This window comes from Eretmochelys imbricata, chromosome 14 (genome assembly GCF_965152235.1).
Source record: "Eretmochelys imbricata isolate rEreImb1 chromosome 14, rEreImb1.hap1, whole genome shotgun sequence".
In the NCBI taxonomy this organism is placed as follows: Eukaryota; Metazoa; Chordata; order Testudines; family Cheloniidae; genus Eretmochelys; species Eretmochelys imbricata.
The window spans coordinates 46,874,249-46,901,132 of NC_135585.1; the positions used below are offsets into that span (position 1 = coordinate 46,874,249).

General features: G+C 57.1%; 1 protein-coding gene across 3 annotated transcripts in view; it reads left to right on the forward strand.

The window, feature by feature from the left end:
- Positions 1 to 2,863: 2,863 nt before the first annotated feature.
- LOC144275024 (E3 ubiquitin-protein ligase TRIM39-like) overlaps positions 2,864 to 26,884 on the forward strand; it is a 31,498-nt gene continuing 7,477 nt past the window's right edge. Inside the window, exons 1-5 of one of the 3 annotated variants that reach the window (XM_077834099.1) lie at positions 2,864 to 3,297; positions 12,023 to 12,133; positions 14,982 to 15,212; positions 15,704 to 15,726; positions 15,826 to 15,929. In XM_077834099.1, coding sequence (XP_077690225.1) covers positions 2,878 to 3,297; positions 12,023 to 12,133; positions 14,982 to 15,212; positions 15,704 to 15,726; positions 15,826 to 15,929 — 889 coding nt within the window. In that variant the 5' untranslated portion in view covers positions 2,864 to 2,877. The remainder of the gene's footprint in view (positions 3,298 to 12,022; positions 12,134 to 14,981; positions 15,213 to 15,703; positions 15,727 to 15,825; positions 15,930 to 26,884) is intronic. The other 2 variants (XM_077834100.1, XM_077834101.1) reach the window with 2 other exon arrangements.

Below are 26,884 nucleotides of genomic sequence, written 5' to 3' on the forward strand. Positions count from 1 at the left end.
CCCTCCCACCCACCGCCATCATGGCCAGCCAGCTCTGCAGTGCAACAATTGCTGTGGCCCCAAGTCCTCCCCACTGCCATGGGGTTTCAGCTTGTGTGCTTGCCTGAGCACCAGGAACGCTCATGTGACTGGCCCCTGCACAGAAGGTGTCAGGTGGTGGGAAAGGCTCTGAAACCTTCCCTCCACTCTTCACCCCTGTGCAGTGGCTGGTCACCATCGGGCACTAAGGAGCTGAAGGTCGAGAGCACCTCGGATTCACCAAGGGGCAGATTCCATCTCACTTGCAATTTGAAGCCTCCTTTGTCTGTAACGTGGGTACCTCACTTTAGTTCTTTGTCCCACTTCTGAAAGTGCAAATTCTGCATGGGTCAGTTCTGAGTCTTACAGCTGAAGAGCTCGGAGTCAGACTCTGGCCAGCCCCACTGGGGAGTGCCGGCCCTGCTCCCTGCGAGGATCCCGTATCAAGCAGCGGCTTGAAGTAGGTTGGAGAACGTGGAGTCACGCCCCCGCCCCCTTCTGCTTGCACAGTGTGTATCGAGGAAGTTAAAGGACCCCCATCAGTTTGGAGCTGTGGAGTCCCAGGGAAACATTTGTCTGTGTGAGCCAGTGGTGGAGGGAGCCTCCCGATTCAATGGGTGAGCTCCCCTGCCACTGCCCCTTCCTCCTCCTCCTCAGCCCACTGAGGGGGCACAGACCAGCCACAGCAGCACCCGCTGCCTCAGCACCGCAGCCCCAATCCCTACCAAGTGCCGAGGGGAGGCCAGAGGGCAGGGGCTGGAGAGTGAGCCCAGCCCACACACATCCTGCAGTGTTGTGTCCTGTCCCATGGGGCTGTGCCTGGCTCCCCATTGCAGGCTGAGTGAGGGACAGGCTCACTCTACAGCCGCTCCCCCCATTGCCCCTTTGCACCAGGTTGGGTTTAGGGTCACAGTGCAGAGGTGGAAGGTGCTGCTGCAAGTGGTCAGAGCCCCCAGGTCACAACACCCACAGCAGGGAGCCAGGCCCAGCCCTGTGGGACAGAAGACACCACTGCAGAGTTTTTTGGGGTGTCAGTGCACCCGTGAACCCCTGCTCAAACCACCCTGGTATGAACTTCTCCTCATGTCTGTGCTCCTCCCACGTCTCATTCTTTATAACCCACTAGATGGGCTCTCTGGCCTGTGAACCAGACATCAGCAACAGTTTGCTGTTTGCAGTCGGGATGCTCTTAGCAGGTATCTGAAGAGATGTGCAGCTTTCCGAGTCATGGCAGACACTGTAAATTCCTCCAACCAAGCCGAAGAGCTCTGGGATCTGCGTGCCCCCAGGAGCGGGTCATGGGGCTCCCAAAGGGGAACGTCCCCAAGCCATTTCCTTCCCAGGCCCCCCTGAGGTGTGCAGCTCTGAGCATGCTGAGATCCATGGCTACAGCTGCATAAACTACAAGGGGCAGGGGTCAAAGATAAAACCCGAATCCTCCTACAGCCTGACAATGTGTGTCCCCAGACTGTGCCATCAAAACGGAGACACTCAGGCTGTACCTTCAAAATGTACCTTCAAAATGAGATCAACTCTAGCTTGTCAGAGTAAGCCAAAAAGTCTGGACACCAATGGCTTCTGGGAAAACAATGCAGCAGAAACCAAGGTGCAGCACCTGGACCTTTCTCGCAGTTGGCCCCAAGCCCCCAGGTTGCCTATATTAGGCTTGATCTTGCTTCTATCGGAGTCAATGTCAACACTCCCATGGAGCCCACAGAGAAATAAAGCTACTGTGACTGCACTAAAAATCCTGCCTCTGATGCTCTAACCTGAGCTGTCGACTCTTGATGCTGGTGATCTGGCTGTTCAGGCACCTTAATTCTGGCATTTCACAGTGTTTACATGCTTGACTTCGCCACCGGAACTTTTTTTTAATGTCGTTCTCTGCATGGAATTGAATATCAGCTGTGCCATCAGGCAGTGCCAGCCTGCGCTGTACGGCCTGCCTGCAGAGTGCCCTCACTGCGGGCAAGGCAGAGTTCAGGGGCTGTAGCTTAGGCTACACTTGCAATTGAACAACAAAAGTTTTGCCCCGGCAAGTGCAAGTGTAAACGGCGCTTTGTTGACACAGCCTTGTCGTGAACAGATGCGCAGTGTAGACATAACCTAAATGGTCTTCGGTTTCCACTGTCTAAAGGACAGGAGAATTTGGCCAAAGCTTGCCACACAAAGCAAAGTGAGGTTCAAAATGACAGGGGCTTTGAATCCTTAGTGTCCTGTAGCATTTATATTTATAGAAATTTCCAGAGCATCCATAACCCTGACTTTCTACCTGAGCTTTGTGACACCCCCTCCTCTCCTGAGGGAGCCGAAAAATCCCTCAGTGCATTTGTAACCCTCTGGGGAGTGTGTGCCATTCACACCGCCCTTGATGGCTGACCCACAGGGTTTATGGGTTTTTACAGCTCTGAACTTCACAAACTGACTCTTTAGTTCCAGCTGTAGAGACTTGTGCTAAACGCTGTAGGTCCCCACTTCAATCCCCAGTGAGCGTTGGGGTCGGTTAGACAGTTCCTGCCTGTGGGGCAGAGGATATGCTCTCCCTTCCAGCCTTCCAGCAATACACATCAGATTGGTTCATATTCTTCCCCCTCTCTCCATTACCCCATGTTCTCCCATCCCTTCTCCCCACCTCCATCCACTCCTTCTCTCCTGCCCTCTCCCTGTCCTTCCCCCTCTTTTACTCTCCTTCAGTTTCACTTTCCTGTTTTCTCCCCCTCCCCCTCCTGGCTCCTCCTTTTTCTTCTTCTCCTTCTGTGGCTGGGACTAGCAGATACTTGCAGGCGGCCCCTCCCAGTGTCAGCACAAGCCCACACTGCACAGCCAAGGGCAGAGAGAACAGATACTCACCCAGCTGCCATGGCCGCTGCAGCTACAGCAGGGGAAATACAAGATGAAGCTATTTGCTCCGTCTGCCTGGGGTATCTGACGGAGCCGGTGACTATCGCGTGTGGGCACAACTTCTGCCGAGCCTGCGTCACCCGGTACAGTGAGGAGAAGGGAACGGGGACACCCCTGACCTGTCCCCAGTGCAGAGCCCGGTTCCAAAAAGGGGAGTTCAAGCCCAACACCCAGCTGAACAACATCATACAAAGGATCAAACAACTGGGGTTAAAACCAGGAAAAGGGCAAAAGGAGGATCTGTGTGAGAGACACGAGGAACGTCTCAAACTCTTCTGTGCGGAGGATGGAGAAACTATTTGCTTGGTGTGTGAGAAATCCCGGGACCACAAGTCTCACACTGTGGTTCCCATTGAGGAGGCTGCCCAGGAGTACAAGGTAGGAAATGCTGTTGACTTTGCTTAATTATACCCCTTAAGGACACCAGGTTTATCCCCCATCAATACAAGAACAAACATTCACCCCTGGCTGCCTATGGTTAGGCACCTAAATGAAAGGGGCCTGGTTTTCAGAGGGGATGAGCACTGGGAGTTGTGGATAATGGGAAAATATCCAAACTTTTTTTTCTCCAACACTGCAAGTTCCAACACGTAATAGAACAGGGCTGACGGCTCTTTGTGCACCTGCAACCCATCTGCCAGGTGGAGTGGGCAGCAAGAACATAAGAACATAAGACCAGCCATCCCCTGTCGGACCAAAGGTCCATCTAGCCCAGTATCCTGTCTTCTGACAGTGGCCAATGCCAGGTGCCCCAGAGGGAATGAACAGAACAGGTGATCATCAAGTGATCCATCCCCTGTCGCCCATTCCCAGCTTCTGGGAACAGCTTCTGAACAGCTGATCTGTGGCAGGTGGGAGGTGCTGGGAGGACAGGGCAGGAGCTGATCTCAGTGTCTCCAGTAGGCAGGAGACGTTGTGGGGCAGGGGAAGAGCTGATCGGCGGGGCTGCCAGTAGGTGCTGAGCACCCACTATTTTTATTCCATGGTTGCTCCAGCCCTGGAGCACCCACAGAGTTGGTGCCGATGGTAAAAAAGAAACTTTAAATGAGAGGAGGGAAGTCACCCGGCATTGATTAAGGAAAATGCCACACGCAGGATTCATAAACATAAAACCGTGAGCAAAACACCCTCTCCAGTGTACGTTGGTCAGTGTCTTCTGCCTCATGTTCTGGAGTTCTACAACCAAAAGTTCCTTTGCTCTGCCCCTCTCTGCTCCCTCACCCCACCCCACTCACAGTGGCTGTCCTTGGTCAGTGAAGACTCAGGGTTCAGAGATGCATCTGTGTGAGCTCACCTCCCACCCTGGTTGGGGGGGGAGGACGAAGATGGCACCTTGCTTGCTCCAGTGTCCAAGCCAGGGCCGTCCTTAGGCATACGCAGCTGCATAGGGCACCATGAAATTTGGGGCACCAAATTGCCCCAAATTTAATGGTGCCCTAGGCAGCTGCATGCTGCATACGTGGCAGCACCAGCCCCGGCAACCAGCCCTTTCCCTCAGCCAGCCCCCCGCGGGCTGCGCCCACTGCAAGGGGCAGGGCCGTTCCTACGGGGGTGTGGGGCTCCGGACACTCCCTCCACCCTGCCTCTTACCCTTCCCCCCTGCTCTGCCCCCGGCCCGCCCCCATTCCACCTCTTCCCCCAGCAACCCCGCACTCACCAGCAGCGGCGGGAAGTGGAGCAGACGGGCCCCAGCCTGATCTACTCCGCCAGATCCCAGCCACGGCGCTCCGCTTCCCGCCGCCGGTGAGAGTGGGAGGCGATCCTTTCCCCAACCCGAGCGACATGGCTGGGGCCGGGGCAAGGGAAGCGGGGCAGGCTCCTCCCGGCCCCCCGCTAATCCCCCGGGCCACTCTGGGCCTGTGGGGCCCCCAAAAGTGGCCCTCCACAGCTCCTGCCATCCATACCTGGGGGGGGCATGGCCTGGGGCCCCACACAGCCCCCCACACACGGGGGGCTGCGTAGGGCCCCCAAATGGCTAGGGACGGCCCTGGTCCAAGTACTAGCTCTAGTGTCACCACCCTACCACACACCCCACTGTCCCACTCCACCGGCCGCCCTGCCAGCCATCACCTGCTTCTCTGCTGTAACCTCTGCAGATCAGGGCATGTCTACACTTGCAATTTAAAGCAGAAGAAGTCCCCTTCTTGTGCAAAAACCTAGCCTCTCGAGTTTCTACGCTGCTCTTAGTGATTTTCAACTCTTAGTGGGGGTACCATTGCGGAGAGTGGACCAGATGATATGTCTGGGGCGAGAAAGCAGAAGGAGACTCCACTGGTTGGAAGGCATGAGATGCGATGTCCTGAGGTTGGGGGTTCCACGACCACCACTCCCAAGAGGAGAAGGCGGGTGGTGGTGGTCGGGGACTCTCTCCTCCGGGGGACTGAGTCATCTATCTGCCGCCCTGACCGGAAAAACCGAGAAGTCTGCTGCTTGCCAGGGGCTAAGATTCGCGATGTGACGGAGAGACTGCCGAGACTCATCAAGCCCTCGGATCGCTACCCCTTCCTGCTTCTCCACGTGGGCACCAATGATACTGCCAAGAATGACCTTGAGCGGATCACTGCGGACTACGTGGCTCTGGGAAGAAGGATAAAGGAGTTGGAGGCGCAAGTGGTGTTCTCGTCCATCCTCCCCGTGGAAGGAAAAGGCCTGGGTAGGGACCGTCGAATCGTGGAAGTCAACGAATGGCTACGCAGGTGGTGTCGGAGAGAAGGCTTTGGATTCTTTGACCATGGGACGGTGTTCCATGAAGGAGGAGTGCTGGGCAGAGACGGGCTCCATCTTACGAAGAGAGGGAAGAGCATCTTTGCCAGCAGGCTGGCTAACCTAGTGAGGAGGGCTTTAAACTAGGTTCACCGGGGGAAGGAGACCAAAGCCCTGAGGTAAGTGGGAAAGCGGGATACCGGGAGGAAGCACAGGCAGGAATGTCTGTGACGGGAGGGCTCCTGCCTCATACTGGGAATGAGGGGCGATCAACAGGTTATCTCAAGTGCTTATATACGAATGCACAAAGCCTTGGAAACAAGCAGGGAGAACTGGAGGTCCTGGTGATGTCAAGGAACTATGACGTGATTGGAATAACAGAGACTTGGTGGGATAACTCACATGACTGGAGTACTGTCATGGATGGTTATAAACTGTTCAGGAAGGACAGGCAGGGCAGAAAAGGTGGGGGAGTAGCACTGTATGTAAGGGAGCAGTATGACTGCTCAGAGCTCCGGTACGAAACTGCAGAAAAACCTGAGTGTCTCTGGATTAAGTTTAGAAGTGTGAGCAACAAGAGTGATGTAGAGGTGGGAGTCTGCTATAGACCACCGGACCAGGGGGATGAGGTAGATGAGGCTTTCTTCCGGCAGCTCACGGAAGCTACTAGATCGCATACCCTGATTCTCATGGGTGACTTTAATTTTCCTGATATCTGCTGGGAGAGCAATACAGCGGTGCATAGACAATCCAGGAAGTTTTTGGAAAGCGTAGGGGACAATTTCCTGGTGCAAGTGCTAGAGGAGCCAACTAGGGGGGGCGCTTTTCTTGACCTGCTGCTCACAAACCGGGTAGAATTAGTGGGGGAAGCAAAAGTGGATGGGAATCTGGGAGGCAGTGACCATGAGTTGGTTGAGTTCAGGATCCTGACACAGGGAAGAAAGGAGAGCAGCAGAATACGGACCCTGGACTTCAGGAAAGCAGACTTCGACTCCTTCAGGGAACGGATGGCCAGGATCCCCTGGGGGACTAACTTGAAGGGGAAAGGAGTCCAGGAGAGCTGGCTGTATTTCAAGGAATCCCTGTTGAGGTTACAGGGACAAACCATCCCAATGAGTCGAAAGAATAGTAAATATGGAAGGCGACCAGCTTGGCTTAATGGTGAAATCCTAGCGGATCTTAAACATAAAAAAGAAGCTTACAAGAAGTGGAAGGTTGGACATATGACCAGGGAAGAGTATAAAAATATTGCTCGGGCATGTAGGAATGAAATCAGGAGGGCCAAATCGCACCTGGAGCTGCAGCTAGCGAGAGATGTCAAGAGTAACAAGAAGGGTTTCTTCAGGTATGTTGGCAACAAGAAGAAAGCCAAGGAAAGTGTGGGCCCCTTACTGAATGAGGGAGGCAACCTAGTGACAGAGGATGTGGAAAAAGCTAATGTACTCAATGCTTTTTTTGCCTCTGTTTTCACTAACAAGGTCAGCTCCCAGACTGCTGCGCTGGGCATCACAAAATGGGGAAGAGATGGCCAGCCCTCTGTGGAGATAGAGGTGGTTAGGGACTATTTAGAAAAGCTGGACGTGCACAAGTCCATGGGGCCGGACGAGTTGCATCCGAGAGTGCTGAAGGAATTGGTGGCTGTGATTGCAGAGCTATTGGCCATTATCTTTGAAAACTTGTGGCGAATGGGGGAAGTCCCGGATGACTGGAAAAAGGCTAATGTAGTGCCAATCTTTAAAAAAGGGAAGAAGGAGGATCCTGGGAACTACAGGCCAGTCAGCCTTACCTCAGTCCCTGGAAAAATCATGGAGCAGGTCCTCAAAGAATCAATCCTGAAGCACTTGCATGAGAGGAAAGTGATCAGGAACAGCCAACATGGATTCACCAAGGGAAGGTCATGCCTGACTAATCTAATCGCCTTTTATGATGAGATTACTGGTTCTGTGGATGAAGGGAAAGCAGTGGATGTATTGTTTCTTGACTTTAGCAAAGCTTTTGACACGGTCTCCCACAGTATTCTTGTCAGCAAGTTAAGGAAGTATGGGCTGGATGAATGCACTATAAGGTGGGTAGAAAGCTGGCTAGATTGTCGGGCTCAACGGGTAGTGATCAATGGCTCCATGTCTAGTTGGCAGCCGGTATCAAGTGGAGTGCCCCAAGGGTCGGTCCTGGGGCCGGTTTTGTTCAATATCTTCATAAATGATCTGGAGGATGGTGTGGATTGCACTCTCAGCAAATTTGCGGATGATACTAAACTGGGAGGAGTGGTAGATACGCTGGAGGGGAGGGATAGGATACAGAAGGACCTAGACAAATTGGAGGATTGGGCCAAAAGAAATCTGATGAGGTTCAATAAGGATAAGTGCAGGGTCCTGCACTTAGGATGGAAGAATCCAATGCACCGCTACAGACTAGGGACCGAATGGCTAGGCAGCAGTTCTGCGGAAAAGGACCTAGGGGTGACAGTGGACGAGAAGCTGGATATGAGTCAACAGTGTGCCCTTGTTGCCAAGAAGGCCAATGGCATTTTGGGATGTATAAGTAGGGGCATAGCGAGGAGATCGAGGGACGTGATCGTTCCCCTCTATTCGACATTGGTGAGGCCTCATCTGGAGTACTGTGTCCAGTTTTGGGCCCCACAATACAAGAAGGATGTGGATAAATTGGAGAGAGTCCAGCGAAGGGCAACAAAAATGATTAGGGGTCTAGAACACATGACTTATGAGGAGAGGCTGAGGGAGCTGGGATTGTTTAGCCTGCAGAAGAGAAGAATGAGGGGGGATTTGATAGCTGCTTTCAACTACCTGAAAGGGGGTTCCAAAGACAATGGCTCTAGACTGTTCTCAATGGTAGCAGATGACAGAACGAGGAGTAATGGTCTCAAGTTGCAGTGGGGGAGGTTTAGATTGGATATTAGGAAAACCTTTTCACTAAGAGGGTGGTGAAACACTGGAATGCGTTACCTAGGGAGGTGGTAGAATCTCCTTCCTTAGAGGTTTTTAAGGTCAGGCTTGACAAAGCCCTGGCTGGGATGATTTAACTGGGAATTGGTCCTGCTTCGAGCAGGGGGTTGGACTAGGTGACCTTCAGGGGTCCCTTCCAACCCTGATATTCTATGATTCTATGATTCTATGAACGTCCTTGCTGAAGCAGGCTGGGCAGAAAAGCTGTCCCACATCAAGTGATTTCAGCTCTAGTGATCACTTAACAAAACAAAAGACTCTGAATGGAGCCTTAATTAGTTCTGTCTGTGAACAGTGGAGAGGAGCAAGTTAAACCATGCCTAGGACTCTTGGGTAAAGTCCACACTGCCCAGCAAGCACACTGTCCCCACCTCCTCTTAAACTTCACAGGGGTCTGGCATCCAAGCCCCCTGCTTAGCGAGTTCAGTTCAGTGGAGGGTGACCCCCTCAATCGGGACAGGCTAAGCCAGGGGTGGCCAACCTGAGCCTGAGAAGGAGCCAGAATTTACCAATGTACATTGCCAAAGAGCCACAGTAATATGTCAGCAACCCCCGATCAGCTCCCCTGTCCCGCTCCCGTGCCTCCCACCCACCAGCAGCCCTGCCGGTCAGAGCCTCCCCCTCCTCCCTGCACCTCCCGATCAGCTGTTCCGTGGCGTGCAGGAGGGTCTGGGGGGGAGGAGTGAGGGCACGGCGGGCTCAGGGGAAGGGGCGGGAAGGGGTTAAGTGGGGGCAGGGCCCATGGCAGAGCCAGGGGTTGAGCAGTGAGCACCCCCCGGCACCTTGGAAGGCTGGTGTCTGCAGTTCCAGCCCCAGAGTCGGTGCCTATACAAGGAACCGCATATTAACTTCTGAAGATCTGCATGTGGCTCCGGAGCCACAGGGTGGCCACCCCTGGGCTAAATGCTTCTCTGCTGCCCTTTACTCACACAGTAAAGAGAACCCTATTTCATTACCCCCACATTCCATACTGAAGTGATCTGTAATCCAGCACCAGCCACAGTTGATCACTTTGGCAACACAGCCCTGTATGCTGGATACCTAGGCAGAGTCGGTGTGTTCATGTAAATACAGTCTGCACCTGAAGCCTTTTCCCCTCCCCAGCCAGCTGTCAGGGGAGAGCTCATTCAGACCCTGCTTGCACACGAAACAATCTGGACCCTGACTCATCCCTGCATGTCAGTGGCACAGAAAGCCACAGCTGGTACCTGTGTCCTGCTCTTCTTTCTTTCTTTCTTTCCCCATGTCCTGTTCTTCTCTCCTCCTTCAGCTCTTCCCCTTCCAGCAGCCCTTCTCCACTCATATTGACTCCTGCAGCCATTAGCCCAGATAACATTAGTAGGATGAGGGGGGGTCTTACAGCTTAGGTACACCATGGATGTACACACCAGGGTATTATAATTGTCTGACAAAGTTGGGGCCACCTGTGTCCTGACATGGTTGGGTTTTGACAGCGTGGGTGGACAACACGGTTCTGGAACCACATTAAAGAAACATGTCATTGCTCCCAACCCATCTGGGGCTGTGTCTGGGCTGGGGAGTGGGAGGCCAGGGAGGAGACGCTGCTGAGGTTCCCTGCCCACATCCCAGGAGAGAGGGGAGGACATGGGCTGATGTTAGGGCCCTGCCCAGGGTTGCAGAAGGAAGGGAGGGAAATGGCCTGAATTCCCTCCCGGCAGGGACCAGACTCACTGACACACTCAGTTTGGCCTGAACTGTTTGAAATTTCTGCTCCAAGTCCCTTCTTCATTGAGCTGCTTCTCTGCCCCAGGAACTCGCAGGCCACGTCAACACTGCAGGGGCTTCAGCAGCACAGCTACAGCCCGGCAGCAAAGAAGCCAGGGAGACTGAAGTGTTATGTTAAGATCAGGCCCAAGCCTCTGTGCTCACTGACAGGGCTCAGGGACAGCCGGGAAGTGCTGGCACTTCTCCCGCGAAGCACCTGCCTTGTTCTCCGGGATCTCAGCTTTCACTTTGCTTTAAACTGAGTCTCCAGCTGTTTTGGTTGTGAAGAAAACCTCAAAACTGTGACCCAGATGTAGGGGATGCAGAGAGCTGGGCACAGCGGCTCTGAGAGGTGTGAACGGCCCCATTGCCTCAGTGAGGGGTGAGCTTAGGGATGATCATTTAAATATCATCACTGTTAATTATTTCATTCCCCATGTGAGAGAGGAGAGGGAGAATTGCAGCTCGGCACCATTTACTGCCAGTGACGCCTCCTTCCGGTGTCACAAGTGGGTGATGTTTGGGAGATGCCACCTCTTATGTTCCCCCCAGTAAAGGAGGACCCTGCCCAGAGAGTCCAGCAGAGCCCAGGGGTATATTCTAGCCCCATGAGGGGAGCCAGGCCCCAGGAGCCCTTGGAGCCCATCAGCCACTCCATCCTGTTCTGAACATTGCACCATCGACTGTGAACAGATCATGGTGTCTCCTTTTGGTGACTCACATGGGTGGAGCTTCTTTTGTGGGTGGAGTTTCAAAGAATCCAGCCACACTCCCCCCCCCCACCCGCCCCCAGCCCCAGTTCTGATCCCTGCTCATTTATGAAGCTGTTTTGCTGGATGCAAAGGCTGCTTTTCTGCCTCCTGTCTCTCACTAGCCCCTGTTGGCTCCCTCCCTCGCTGCTTCCCTGCAGCAGCACCCCAGGGGTGTCAGCTGAACAGCACCTCAGGAGCTCTGGGCACCAGCTGCAGCCTGGGCCCTTGTCAGGGAGGAGGAGAGAACTCCAGGGCTCTGTGAAAAGAGAGTGAAATGGGGAGATCTCTGGCGGGGGGCTCAGGAGGGGACTCTAGGGCACTGCCAGGGGTGTTGCACAGAGCAGGGCTGACAGGGCAGGAGCACGTTGCTGTGCTGTGTGAATGAATCACACGCTGTCAAAGGGGAAGAGAGCCCTGGGTTATTACAGCTCTGGAGCCGTTATAATTATGGGTGACATGTTCCCCCAGACCGAGTGTGTTCCCTGTTCCTCACTGACCTCCTGCCACATCACAGCTTCACCCTGCACAGTTAACGGGACTGCACTGGCTCAGGTGCTCAGCTGCTTCCCGTGGGAGGCCACATGGGCGCCTGGACAGACGAGAGCACAGTGGGGTCTTGTTCCTGGCCTGGATCTGGGGTACAGTGGAGCAAGGTGCTGTCCCAGCCTCTTCACTCGCACTGGCAGGAGGGATCGTTCAGAACCTTCCCAGCTATTTCCCCTCTGGCCTGTGCTCAGGGATGGGAAACTTTAGCTAAAACACAGGACTTGAGAAGTCCTGAGTGTCTGTACGAAGCAGAGCCCCCGCTCTGAGACTGGCATCTCAGCTCCCATGAGGCCTTTGGGGCCGGCAGAGCCGAGTCTGCTGCTCGCTTCCAGGGTATTTTACTGCTCCTGTATGAAATGCCAACATGGATAGTGCTGTCCATCGGACAGGCAGACTAATGGCCGTTTATCGCAGACAATGCCCTTGCAGGTGAAACTCCAGGGAGCCCTGGACCCTCTGAGGAAGGAGCTGGAAGAGGTCCTGGCTCTGAGGTCTAAAGAGAAAAAGAAAACTACAGAGTGGCAGGTGGGTGTCTGGGTTTATTCCTCCCTGAGCCCTTCCCCCTGCAGCGTTCCCAGGAATGCCGGGGCCCCTAAAGCTCCAGGATGAGGCTATGAACCTACTCTGGTTGTTTACTCCATTGCACAGGCTTGGTGCCGGCCATGGGCAGCTCATGCCTCCGGCATTTGGGGACGCTGGGCATGAGTGCCGGAACCTCCCCGGTACCCAGATCATCGCCCTGCCCACTGCTCCACCCCCATTTGGCCTCCTCTACCCGAGGCCCCGACCATGCTCCCTTCCTGCTCTGCCCCATGCCCGGCCCCGCTCCCTTCCAGCCCCCTCCCCAGGGGCTCCCCGTTCACTGTTGCAGCTCGCTCCTCTCTCCCACCCCCTCCCCCAAGGCCCCCTCGCCTGTCACTTGCTCCTTTCTGCCCCCTCCTGCCTTAAGGGCGAGTGACGGGGGAGGGGCAGAGAGGAGCAAGTGGCAGGGAGTTGATGGGCGGCAAGCGGCGGGTGCTGCGGGGTTCGGGGGAAGAGCGGGAGCGAGGGCTCTGGGCGGAGAGCAGGCAGGACTCCACAGACGGCAGGTCTGCAGCCTGCCTCCAAAGGGAGGGGCGCTGCATCCTGCTTGGGGAGACTCAGGTCCGTGTGGACAAACCCTGAGTGAGCAGCGCCAGGGGCAGGTCAGTGTAAAGCCAGGCAGCGCTCGGCCACCTCGCAGCCTCTCTTGCCATCACGTGGCCACTTCATCCCAGGCACCCGCTACTGTTACTGTGACTTCACCTGTGCTTGTCTGTAGCCAGGTGATGAACCCATGGGACAAAATGTCTGTTCCGGTTCACCTACCTATTACAGTGAAATCCCTGCAGAGAGCATGGGGGGCGTGAGGAAGACGCCAGCATCAGGGAGGAGAGGAGAAGCAGGTGTCCCACTAGTCAGATAAAAATGGCCATTTACAAGAGCTGAAATGCTCAGATCTGGGTGCCCCTGGTTCTGCATTTGAAGCCATATTTAGAGCCTGGCGGAAGTGGGCTGGTTTCCAGAGGACAGAACCGCAGCAGCTCCCACTCCCCGCACCGGAAGCAGTTGGTGCTCAGTTCCTCAGACAATAGGGATTTAGATGCATAACAATTAACAGCCAGGTTTGAATGTGTCCGGCAAAGATCCCAGCCGGCGCCATGGAGACAGCTGCACCTTGGGACAGTCACTGGGGTGGTTCTGAAACCCTTGATTATCGCCCAGTGAGAGCGAGTTACGTCCTACAGCACCAGAGGTCACAGCCCAATGATCAGTGTCACTCGGTGCAGAGTAACTGCAGCCCCAGCGACTGTGAGATGAGGCCCAGCAGGGGCGGCCAGTCACCCACTGAGAGGGGCCGTCATGGGCCTGAGCCAGGTGGGGAGTATCCCCATGGGCGGGAGCAGGGCCCGGGAGGTGACAGGCCCCCATGAAGGATGCGCTGTCCGTGTCTGATGGGGGGAGACGTTAGGGGATATCATAATACTGCACGACTCGAATTAGCTGTAACTCAACAGCTCCCAGGGGGCAGGAGGGGAAGGAGGCTGCAGGCCCACGGCCCTTTGCAGGGTCCAGGCCACATGCACAAAGCCTCGGGCAGGTGCCCACAGGGGCTCCGGAGGGAGCCGAGGCTTGTCAGGGCTGTACCCGAGTTGTCTGAGTGCCCTGTGGCTGCAGCGCTCCCAGGGGCAGGGTGGGGGTCGTCTGGGGGATGGGTGGGTGTCCAAAGCCCATTGGCAGAGGGGCCCAGGGGTGCTGGAGGGCTGCCCTGGGGGCTCGGGTCAGCCGGGGCAGAGGTAGGAGGTGGATGTTACAGCGCTCAAGCAGCTGCCTCTTCAGACAGAGACACTGGGCATGGCCCCTCCCCCACCACACAGGTGAGCCGGACAGACAGACGGGTTAGAGCCCTGCAGACGGAAGGGGAGGGGGGTCAGCACAGGGCACAGACTGGTGGGGGGAAGGGCTGGGGACTCACATACTGGGGTTTCAGGGAGGAGGGCTCTGGGGTCAGGGTGCAGGGGCTGGGGAAGCTGCTGAAGCCCCTGGCTCTGTTGGCATCTCAGGGAGAGGAAGAGGGTCTTTTCCCAATATCACTGTGGCCCGAGTCACACTGGGGGGAAAGTTCACCCCAGGGTCAGCCAGCACCTCTGGGCTGAGCTGCAGGGGAGCTAGAGAGGCCAGTGCAGAGCAGCCAGCCCCTCCCCCTGCCAGGATCAGCAGCGGCTCAGCATCATTCCCACGGCTCCTTTCAGAGAGCAGGTGGGGACACAGCTGGCATCATCAACCCGCTGCTCTGTGAGCCTAGAGGGCTCCCTAAAGGCTGCGATCCCAGGGGCACTGGGCACATGGGCATGGGGCACTCGGCCAGGCTGGGTGAGGCCAAAGCCAGCCCTGACAATGCCCTGGGTGCCCAACACCCATGTGAGCTCCAGGATGGCACCAAAAGGACTATAAGCACCAGCCCTAGGTCCTGAACATTGCAGCCCTGGGAGCTGGTCGTCAAAGAAGGAGCATTGCCCACATCCCACTGTGACGGGTCCCCGGGGTGTCTGAGTGCCCAGCACTTGGCACCCAAATCCCCCCACGGACGCCCTGTGCAGCCCCCTGTAAATCTTTACTGTCCCCTCGATTTCTCCCCACTCCACTTTGTCCATCCCATGCCATCTGCAATAACATACTGCGTCTTTACAAAGCACCCGAGACAACCCCACTACGGAACTGGCCATATGAAGTAAATACCCTTAAAAACTGATACTGGTCGAATATCACCTGCTTCCTGGACAGAGGCCCAGTCTGTGTAACTCAACATCTGGCTCACGTTTTCTCTGTGCCTTTCCTATTTTTCTATCTCAAGGGCAAAGTGAAGAATAAGAGAGAGATGATTTCAGGTGAATTTAACAAACTGCACACACTGCTGAGAGAGGAGGAGCAGCTGCTTCTGCAGAGCCTGGAGGAGAAGGAGAGGGAGACTCTGCAGAGACTACAGGAAAATGTCACCAAACTCTCCCGGCAAAGCTCCTCTCTGCAGCAGCTGATCACAGAGATAGAGGAGAAGTGTCAGCAACCGGTTGCAGAGCTGCTGAAGGTGAGATGGCATCAAAATTCTCCACCCATCCAGAATTATAACTGAGATCCATGGATCTGGATTCCAACAATTAGAGTCAATGTGTTCTGTGGTTTACTGACAAACAGAACATCAGGCTAAGGGCTCCATCAGTTCCCAAATATCGCAGTTCATGATACAGGGGAATTCTCCTCATGAAGACCCAGTGAGGCCATGGGAGATTAAATGGATAATACAAAAATGATACTGAGCTAAAGCCATCCCTGCTCTGACCCCAGGACATTGGACCCAACAGTCGATAAACACAGATACTGATGGGTTGTGTCCCTAGAAGGGAGAACCCTTTAGCTAAATTTCTGTCTCCCCTATATGGATGAAACAAGTGTTCAAAATAGTGAAGCCTGGGAGGGTTGATCTATTTTCTAGATGCAAGTTTGATGCCCAGAGTGAGACTCACTCAATTTTATGCACATTGTGTTAATACAGGACATTGATTCTCTTTTTCCTTTCAGGATGTGACAAGCACATTGAGCAGGTATGTTTCCTATGTTCATTGCTCTTATATTCTTGGTGGTGGTTCTGGGATGACGTGTGTACAGAGCAGCTGAGTGATGATGGGACGTTTTCTTCATAGGAGTGAGAATGTGAAACTCCAGGAACCAGAAGCTGTTTCTACTGACCTGAAGAATGTGTATAAAATTTCCCTTGACATGAGGGAAGCACTGAAGAGATTTGGAGGTGAGTGGCATCTACTGGGACATGGAGCTGTATTGTGCCTGGGGATCTGGACAGAGCCTGGGACCCCAGGACACGCTTGCACCCAGTTTACAGGCTTGGAGCTGTGTGAGAGCTGGAGGCTGATGCGCTGAGTGCTGGGCAGTTTGCCTGCTACTTACAGCCACCTGCTGGTACTTGCCCAGGTGTCTGACCAGGCCCATCACTGTGACATCCTGACCACTCTGTGGCTGAGTTAATGGGTGTCCCTGAGCCAGGTGCTGTGAGGCCTGGACTGGGCCCATTGTGCTGGGAGCTGCACAGACTGGTAACGGATGACGTGTCTGTGCCTCTCTCCTGGGACATGTGAGGGCTGCATTGTGTGGCCACCTCTCTGCACTGCCCCAGCCCCCATTAGCCAAGGCTGGCCGAGCTTTCTGAGCTGGAGGAGGGGCCGGTCTGGCTACTGCAGTCTGATCTGGGCCGTGTGGGTAACAAGCTGAACCCTACGGGCCCCTCGTCTGCTCTGAGCACAGCCCAATGTGAGGTTGGGTCAGTGGTTTGCTGCTCATGAGTGAGATTCACTCACAAGAATGTGACCATGTCACAACGGCTGAGCGTGAGCTGCCCCCATCCAAACCCCTCCCCACATCCCCAGCGTGGAGACCGGGAGCAAAGGCACAAACCTGACCACGAGGAGGGACAGAGAAGAAGCTAAGGCAGAGGAGAGGGGGAATGGGAAGGTTCAGTGAGCTCAGTCTCTGATAGTCGAACTGGCCCTTTCATCCTACCCCCGCCCTCCTCTCTTCCCACCCCCGCCCCCAGCAGAGGGCAGTCGAAGGGGCCAAGCTGGGTGTGTCTGTCCCGGCCGATGGAGGCTGCGCAGTGGGTGCCGGCTGCAGGGCCAGGATCTCAGGGCTCCGGGGAGCAGGAACCCCAGGCTGTGGGGGAAGCAGCTTCCTCTCTGTGGCTGGCTGGAGCCAGCACATCCCTGCTCCCCTCCCCCCTCGCTGCCCCCAGCCCAGCCCAGTCTGTGCCCACCGGACCCTGAACACGGCTGGGCTCTGGGCCATTCCACAGCCCTGGCCCCTGAGCCTGTGGGGATCCTGAGCCAGTCACCTCCGTGCCTCCTTCTAGGGGATCAGCAGCCCCTGGGGAGCCTCCTGTCACCCCCCGGAAACCCCGTCCTGGGCAGGGCCCCAGGCCCTGAGTCACTCGCTGGCTGCTCCCGGCTGGCCAGGCCCAGGGTCTCCAGCAGGGCCCTTGGTGCCGGCCCCGCACTGGCTGCCAGAGCTCCCAGCCCCTGGCCCAGCCCGGCCTGTTGTCCCAGCGCTGACCCCTCCCCTGCGGGTGGGGGGGACCCTGCTGCTCTCGATGGCTGAGCCCCCCCCCCCCCCCGCCGCGGCCTCTGGTGCTGCGCTCGCAGGCTCAGCCCGTGCCAGGGCCAATGCGGCGCTGCTGGGGCTGCTCCTCCCCTGGCACCTGGGTTCTCTGGGTCTGGGCAAGTGGCCGGGCGAGTGGGCAGGGACCTGCTCAGAGACACGCGCCCTGTGCTGCCCCCAGAGGGCAGAGACCAGCCAGGGCCGGGCAGCAAAGCGCCACCGCGCTGGGATTAACCCTTTCCTGCCACCCACCCCAGCAGCCCCGGCCGGTCACTGCCGCTCGACTGCCCACGCTCTGACCCCAGGGACCCGGGTCCGGCAGCCGAGGGAGTCGCTGGGTGAATGTGTGGGGCAGAGTAACCAGGGCTCCCTGCACCCCAGTGTCCCCGTGTGCAATGGGGAAGGCCCCGCACTGTCATGCAGCCCTTAGGGGCTGGGCAGTGAGTGTTATTATTGGTATTGCGCTCACGAGTGAGCCAGGCACTGGAGACAGAACAAGGGGCTGCCAGCCCCACAGGGCTCCTGCTCTGAGTGCAGACAAGGCCCAGCAAGGGCAGCAGCAAACACTGGGGGTGGGGACACGTGGGTCCCATTGTGGGGCCAGCCACTCCCTGAGCCCACCCTGTGCCTGTCTTCTGGGTGTGGTAGACAGTATTGTAGTGACCCTGATGGCTCCATACTGGGCTCTGGGTCACCGCCAGGGAACAGGGCAGGGCTGAGGCAGCCTGAGGTCGGGGGAGCTGGAGGCTGTGGGGGAGCGGGAGCAGCCTGGGACCTGGGACAGGGACACTGGATGCCAGGGGGGTAGCCCAAAACCCTGTGCTGTGTTTGCTCCAGGTTTCCACTCTGTGCTGCAGGCTCTGTTGGGGTCAGATGCTGTGGTGAGGGGCCCACCCAGAGAGACTGAAGAGAGCAAGCCTCTGTCTGCATGGGGAAGGGGCAGCAGTTCTGTTAAATTGGTTCTAGTTTTGTAGACTCATCGTGGGGTGGCCCCCTCACGTACCACCCTCAGTCATTTCAGGGTGTCTTGGCAAGCATCTTGCCTCAGTTTACCCTCTTCAGCACTTCTTAAATTATGCCTCACAGTCCAAAAGATCTGAGAGAAAAGTCCCCTCCTGGGGTCCGCTCTGAGTCCAAGTAAACCCCAAAATAAAATCTTTTCCTTCACTCTGCTCCAGCCTCCAGCTCTCACTCAAGCTCCTCACTGTCCTCAAGTCAGGAGTCCTTAATCCTCCTTCCCAGAGCTGGGCTTGGAATAGTTTCCATTGTGGAATCGCATGACTCCAGCCCTCCTTCCCGGCGCTGGGGTCATTTCAGACTGTGCCTTTATTCCCTGCATCCACTTTCTCCAGCCAGTGGCAGCTCTCCAGGGCTCTATCCTCCTCCAGCTGCTGCTGTCATTGTCAGCTCTGGCAGGAGCTCCTCTGTCTAGGGCAGTGGTTCCCAAACGTTTTTGGTCATGCCCTCCCTTACCTGGTTTGTGCCCCCACCCCGGGAGCTGCGGTCGGGAGCTGGGCCAGGAACAGGGCTGCAACTGGGGCTAGGAGCTGGGGGCAGTGTCTGGAAGTGGACCCGCTGTTGGGGCCGGGAGCCACAGTCTTCAGCTGGGAGCGAAGCCGCTGGTGCAGCCTGAGCTGAAACTGGGGCTGCAATTGGGGCCAGGAGCTGGGGGCTTTGGCCAGGGGCGGAACCACGGTTGGGGCTGGAGCTGCAGCTGGGGTCGCAGCCTGGAGCAGGGCCAGGAGTCCTTTGGTGAGGCTGGGGCCGCAGCTGGGGCTTAGGGTGGGGCCAGAGTGGAGGTGGGGGCAGAGTAAAGCTGGTTGGCGTTCCTTTCCCGCCACCCATGGGGGCTGGTCCATGCCCTGCCATGCCCCCAAATGTTCCTCCACACCCTCTAGGGGGGCACGACCCACAGTTTGGGGACCACTGCTCTGGAAGCACCCCTTCCAGGCTCCTTGCTCTGGTGAGCTCTCCTGGGAGCTCCTCTTCTCAGCAGCTTCCTGACCCTAGGATTCCTTCAGCTGAGCCCTGGTAACCCTTTTTCAGGCTCATTAGCTATTTAGCTGCCAACTAGCCACCTAGGGATTTAATTACTTCCAGGTCGGTCTGGGTTGTCTCATTCTCCCTTACAGGAGCCTGTCACAGGTAGTCTGGTCCCTAACTCCCATAAAAGGGCCAGCTCTCTTCATACATTTCCCCCCACCCCCAGAGCCAACCTGTATTCAAAGGTAGGCTTGACCAGGGCTGATACTTGATTATGTTCTGCAGCTGGGGTGGGGTGGGGGGTATCTCCTGCCCTGCTGTCACAAGGAAATCTGCAGGGCCCTTGGCCATAATTTAATTGTCGTCACCGAAGTGTGAAGAGACCAGGAGATTGATTCCCTAACTTTCTATGTAGCTCATGTCATGGGTCAAATCCCCCATTGTCTTCAGCATGTCATAGTTCAGAAGAACTCTTTGGCAATAGCAGAGGTAGTCAATAACCCTGGGCTTTCATCATTGGTGTGATGGTCCTGTCGCAGATATGGGCTAGCTACGGAGCTTCCCTCTCAGCCAGATACACACCAGAAGTGTTCATCACAAAATCCTTGAATTTTCTGCCAAGTATGTCTGAGGTCAGCTTAAATATGGTATTTTACACCCAGCGCTACCTAGTGGTTGAACAGCATAATACAGTTTAGCGTTCCATTACATCTCCCCCGTTAAGTTCTACATTCCGACCATTTATAATATTTACATTATCTCACTGTCTTTGAAGTTCAGTGCAGATCAGTCTGTTAGGTGTCTCTGAATGGTGCTGGTCTTTTAATTACACAACCCAAACAGGTAACAGCTTCGTCATCTGGCTGTCCATTAGTTCCAACGACTGACTATGGTCAGTCTGGAATCCTTGAGTCATCTTCTTGTTCTGCATCCGTCATCTGCAGAGTTTGCTCAGTTGATTGTTCTTTCTGAGGAAGAAATTGTAGATGTTGACAGTTTCTGTTGAACTCTCCTCTCTTGGTCTTGATCACATACAACCTGGGTGTTGAATTCTTTTTCTTTACAACACCTGGTATATTCCATTATTTTTCTCCATCCAGTTTGACACAAACATGGTCACCGGGTTCTAGGCCTGGTAGTTTTCTGAGTGATGTCTGTTGTAAAAGTGTTTGCAAGCTCTTTTTGCCTTTTTATTCAATTTGACTACTGTTTCCATGTCTGACAACTTTGGAGATAGATTCTTTTCCAAAGTTGGGAGGGTAGTTCTGAGTTGTCTTCCCATCAGGAGTTGTGCTGCACTATATCCAGTAGCTGCTATTGGTGTTGATCTATAACTCAGTAGAGCAAAGAATAGATCTTCCTGCTGAAGGATATTCTTCACTGTCTGTGCAGCTCTCTCAGCCTCTCCATTCGCTTGTGAGTAATATGGGCTTCTCGTAACATGAGGAAGATCATATTTTGTTTGGATAAATTAAATTCTACGCCAGTGAATTGTGGTCCATGCTCTGTCACAAGTTCTTCTGGAACCCTGAAATGACCAAAAGTGCACTTCAGTTGCTCTATAACACTCTGGTCTGTTACATCTTTCAAGTACACTCTTTCTATATACCTGGAAAAATAGTCCACGACTACCAGGTAAAGATGTCCCCTGAATTCATATAAATCTGCAGCTAGTTTCTTCCAAGGTCTCTTTCATTCAGACTAGCTCCTTGTGAGTGTCACTAATTACTGCTGGCCGTATCTTTTTCCCTGCAGCCTTCAGTAAAAGAGCTATGGGAGCCCGTGGGGAAATGTTTCTACCAAGGGCAAATTTAACAGCAGCTCTGGAGTGTTTCATAGCTGATGTCCTGAGCCTGCCCTGCCCGTACCTGTGTGGTTCTGGGGATGTTAATAGTCACTCACTGCAAGTCACTGGGATTTGGGCTCCTAAGTTGCTGGGACACGTTTGAAATAGAGCTGGGTGTAATTTTGGGGGTAAATAGTTTATTTGCTGAAAAATTATATTTTGGGTCGACAGAAACTATTCCTGAATCCATGTCGAGTTTGCTCAGTAGTTTCAATGAACAGAAAAAGGTGGCACTGCTTCCCTTCCAGCCTTTACCCCGTGGCTGGGCCCTCAGCGGGGAGCCCCCGGTTCAATCCCCCCGTGGGATGTGGGGGAGGGATTGGAATGTGGGAATCCAGGTTAGGGCTGGAACTGCTGGGCTCCGGGTGTCTGATGTGGGGCTCCCACAATCTCTCCTGCTGAAGACGTCCCCCTGTGTCTAAACACTGCCATGGGCACTGGGCCAGAGTGTGGGAGCGAGACTGACTCTGCAGGCCAGTGGGTCGGGCTGCACCTGGCAGCCCAGAGTCCAGCTCCCCTGGTCCAGTGACCCTGTAAAAATACTGATCAATAACCCCAGTGAGGGGAGGGGTTCTGGCCCCTGGCACAGCAGTGTCTCAGCCATGTCGGTGCCCCACTGAAAACCCCGAGTGCAGATGCGCTGCACTGGTGTGAACTGGGCCTTGGCCCTGGTGCAGCTTCTCCCAGATGGAGTGGGCAGCAAGTGGGGAAATGCCCCCTCCCCTCCCCACTGCCCCAGCCTCATTAGCAATGGCCCCTGTTCCCCCCAGCACCCCTCAACTCCTATCTCCCACTACCCTTTCCCCTTCCAGCGAGCCCAGACACCCTGCCCGTGCCCTAGCATGGAGAGTCCCAGCTGCGCCCTGTGGGTCAGGGCTGTACCCCCAGCGTGTGTGGGGATGGCACCAACCTGCTCTTAGCAACAAACCAGCCACACACAGCCCCAAATCAAGAGAGATTCCCTGGGGCCTGCCCCCTTCACCTTCCTCTATACCCTTGGCACCTGCCCCCCCTTACCCTTCCCTCAATTCCTGTGCCCACCTGACCCCTGCCTCCTCACCTGATCCTGTCCCCTTACCCTCACCCCAAACTCCTGCTGCTCCCCTGGGACCCTGCCCCTCTCCCCACCTTTGTCTCCCTGGCATCTGCCCCTGCCCTCCACCCACCTCTGTCCCCTGGCACCTGCCAATCTCCTCATGCCCCTGTGCCCCCTGGCTCCCGCTCCTCCCTTACCCCTGTGCCCACCTGGCCCCTGCCTCTATCCTCACCCCTCCCCTTCTTCTCACCCCCTTTCTGCTCCCCTCTAACTCTGCCCCCACTTTCCCTCCCTGGCATGTGCCCCTGCCCTCCACCCACCTCTGCCCCCCTGGAACTCACCCCTCCCTTCTCCCCCTGCTGTCCTGTCACCTGCCCCTCTCCTCGAAACAGCCTTTGCACCCTGGAGCCCACCCATCACTTCACCCCCCTGCTACCTCCTGAAATGAACCTCTCCCCTTTCCCCCCTCTCCTGCCATGTCTCCTTACCCTCCCATTGCCCCCCCCGCCCCTCTGGTTCCTGTCACTGCCCTCACCCCCTCTGCCCTTTCATGCCCCCCCACCCATCACCCTCCTCTGCTGTCTTGGCTCCTGCTCTTCTCACCCCCCTCAGCCCCGCCTGTTACCCGTCCCTCTCCCCACCCTCTCTGACCCCTGGCACCCTTCCCTTCCCTCGTCCCTCTGTGCCCATCCCCCCTCTAGCCCCACTCTCACCTTCTGGATCCTGCCCCTCCCCATTCCCCTCTCCTAACACCTCCCTGTACCCACCTGCCCTGCCTCTCTCCTCGCCCCCTCTAGCCCCTCGTGCACACCCCTCCCATCGCCCCCCTCTCTACCTCCTGGTGCCTATCCCTCCCTCCTCTGCCCTCCCTGTGTCTGCCCTTCTGCTCAACCCCCTCAATCCCCCTGGTACCTGCCCTTTCCCTTCCCCCCCCTGCACCCTCCTGGTGCCGACCCCTTCCCTCACTCACCCTACCCTCCTGGTACCTGTCCCTCTTCTTGCCCCCTTCCTCCCTGATGCCCACCCCCCTCACTCCCTCTGCCCCCTGACTCCACTCTCCTCACACCCCTCTTCCCCCATCACCCATGACTTGCCCCACCCCCTGCCTTTCTCGTGACCACCCCTCCTTTCACCCCCCATCTCCTAGCACCCACTCCTCCCCACCCCCTTCCCTCCTTTTTATCTGCCCCCTTCCTTTACCCCCTTCTGTCCCCCGGCACCTGCCCCTTCCCCTGCCCCTCTGGCACCCACCTCTTCCCTTGCCCCCCTCTGCCCCCAATACCGCCTCTTGCCCCTTGTTGTCCCTGGTGCCTGCCCCACTCCATGCCTCACCACTGTCCCCCTGGCGCCTGCCCCTCCCACTGTCCCACTGCTGCCTGCCCATCTGCTCACCCTCCTGTGCCCCCCGGCTTTCACCCCTCCCCTCGTACCCCTCTAGTCTCCTGGCACCCACCCCTTCCCTTGCCCTCCTACCCACTGACGATCACACTTTCCCTCACTGTCCCGCCCATTTCCCCTGGTGCCTTCCCCATCCCATGCCCCACCACTGTTCCCCAATCCCCCAGTGTTTGTCTCTCCCCCACTCTGGCCCCGGTTCCTGCCCCTTCCTTCTCCCGCCCTGGCCCCCACTTCTCCCCTCAGTACAAGCCACTTCCCTCGCCGCCACCCCCTGTTGCCTGCCCTTTCCCTTGCACCCCCTCCCCTGCCACCTTCTGCTTAGTTCTTCCCCCTTCCCTTTCCTCACCCTCTGCCTCCCTAAAACTGGCACCCCTCACCCCCCTCTAGTCCCCTGGTGCCAGCCCCTCTGTTCACTCCTCCTCTGCCCCCCTGAGGCCCATCTCTGCCATTGCTACCATCTGCCTCCATGGTGCCTGCCCCTTCCTTTGCCCCCTCTGCCTGCCTGGTGCAAACCCCTTCCCTTGCCTGGCTTTGGGCCCCCTGGTGTCTGCCCCTCCCCTCCCCCTCTCCTAACCTCTGGATCACACCCCTCCTCTCCCCCTCTCTCTTCCCCCCTCATGCCCAGATCTCCACACCCCTCTGCCCATAGGGCGTGCCCTTCTCCACACCCCACTTTCTGCCCCCCAGTGCCCGCCCCTCTCCTCTCTCCATTCCTTGTATCTACCCCTCTGCTCATGCCCCCCATCCATCCTGGTGACGACCCCTTCCCTCCTCCCACCTCTGTCTTCCTGTCACCCACCCCTCATGCCCTTCTCCCCCTTTATGATTGCCCTTTCCCTTGCTCCACTGTTGCCCCCTGGGGTCTGCCCCACCGCTTGCCCCTGCATGTCCCTCTGAAACCTGTCCTACCCCTCACCCCTCTTTGTCCCCTTGTCACCTGCGCCTTCTCCCACCCCCTCCTTTTCCCCTGGTGCCAGCCCCTCCTTCTACTCCCCCTCTGCCTCCCTAGTGCCTGCCCCTCTGTTCACCCCTTGTGTCCCCTGGTTCAAGCCCCTTCCCCTCCTCCCATCCCCCAGTTCTGTCCGCCCCTTCTGTATCCCACCCTTTGGACCCCTGGTGCCCACCCCTCCCCTCATCTTTCTCTTTCCCTTGGCACCAGTCCTGCCCCTCACTCACACTCTATGGCCCTGATGCAAGTCCCTCCCCTTCTCCCTTATTCCCCCCCCCAGTGCCCGCCCCTCCCATCATCCCATTTTCTCCCCTGGCACATGCTCCTCTGCTCACCCTCCCCCCTTAGCCTTCTGGCACCTGCCCCTCCTCTTGCCCTCCTCCACCCACTGCTGACTGTCCCTGCCCTAGCCAGACCCTCTGCTCCCAGGCTCCTGCATCCCTCCGTCCCCCTGGTGCCTGCCCATTCCCTCCCCACCAAGGTCCTGGAACCTGCCCCACTCCTCATCCCCCCCACCCCCTGGCATCAGTCCCTCCCCTTGATTCCCCCTGCCCCAATGGAGCCCCCCCATTCCCTCACATCCCTCTCCTCCTGGTGCCTGCCCCTTCCCTTGCTTGCCTGTGCCCCCTGGGGTCCATCCCCTTCTTCTGCCCTGGTGCCCACCTGTCCACTCACCCTCTGCAGCCCCTGGGAACCTGCCCCTCCCTTCACCCCCCTCTGTCCTCCTGGTGCCCGCTCCTCTTACCCCCCCCAGTGCCCTTGTGCCTGCCCCTCCCCTCTGCCCCTCCAACCTCTACTCTTGTCATCTGCCCCTCCCCTGTCCTCTCCCAGCATCAGCCTGTCCCCTCCCTCGCCCCCACTGACACTTTCCCACCCCTCCCCCGTTCCTCCTGCCCTTTTCCCCACAATTTCCTTCTCCCCGAACATGCCCAGACAGGAGCTGTTCAGTGTCCCCCTGGATTTGGGGGGAGGAAGGCCCTGTCCCCACTGCCAGGGCAGACAGGTTTTTATAACCAGCTTGTGACACTCCCCTGACCCAGTTACAACCAATTGTGCCCACGTGGCAGCTTTTCTGCCTCACAGCCGGGGCTGAGCTGTGTGTGCGTTTGCTCCCAGCCTCCTGCCTGACCCTGTGTGTGCCCTGGTGCCTGCTGGGGGAGTCGGGGCCGCTCCAGCAGGGATCAGAGAGCCCAGGGGCCATGCACACACATTGCAGCCCCACTGGCCCAGGGGTCCATGCACTCCGGGGTATCCTACCACACAGAGCTGGGAGGGAGGGGGGCATCCAGGGCATTTACACAAACACCGCTGGGGTCCTGTTAGGGTTGCCACCTCTGAGGTACAACAAAACAGGAAATCTGCCTGCTTCATGGACATCACCTGTCCCCTCACCCGGGCACCGTCTCCCCATCCGAATCCCGGGAGAGGGCACCAGCCACCACAGGCTCCTGCTCCTGGACTGCCCCAAGTACCAACCTCACCGAGCAGGACATGGCGCCAGATCTACCCCGCTGCCCCCGGCAGTGACCCCCGCAGCTGGTACCTGCACAGGGGTGACTGGGCCCTGCTGGCCCTGAGCTCCCGATCTCACTCACTGCTCCGAGCTGCCCCGTCTCTGCAGCTCCAGGCACTCTGGACCCAGAGCTCCCTTTGCGTAGGCACGGTCACCCCGCAGCTCCCCCATTACAGCCATTGACACACCTGGGACTTGTCACGTCCTGGGCAGACTCACAGATTTCCCAGGAGAGTGACATGGACAAAGGGACAATCCTGGGAAAACCTGGACAGGTCGGGTGCCAACTTTCTCATCTCACAAAACCGAACACCCCTTCCCCGCCCCTGCCCTGAGGCTCTGCCCTTCCCCCTCTCCGGGGCCCCGCCCTCGCTCACTCCATCCCCCCTCCCTCCGTTGCTCACTGTCCCCCACCCTCCCTCATTTTCACCAGGCTGGGGCAGGGGTTTGGGGTGTGTGAGGGGGATGAGGGCTCCGGCTGGCGGTGCGGACTCTGGGGTGGGGCCAGGGATGAGGGGTTTGGGATAGAGGAGAGGGCTCCAGGATGGGGCAGGGGATTGGGGTGCGGGGGGGGATGGGCTCTGGGCTGGGGGTGTGGGCTCCAGGTGGGGCCAGAAATGAGGGGTTCAGGGTGTGGGAGAGGGCTCCGGGCTGGGGCAGGGGGTTGGGTGCAGGGGTGGTGAGGACTCCAGCTGGGGGTGCGGACTCTGGGGTGGGGCCGGGGATGAGGGGTTTGGGTTGCAGAAAGGGGCTCCGGGCTGGGGCCGAGGGGTTCAGAGTGAGGGAGGGGTGCGGGCTCCGGGGTGGGGCTGGGGATGAGGGGTTTGTGGTGAAGGACGGAGGCCTGACAACCCTATGGACAGGTGCCAACT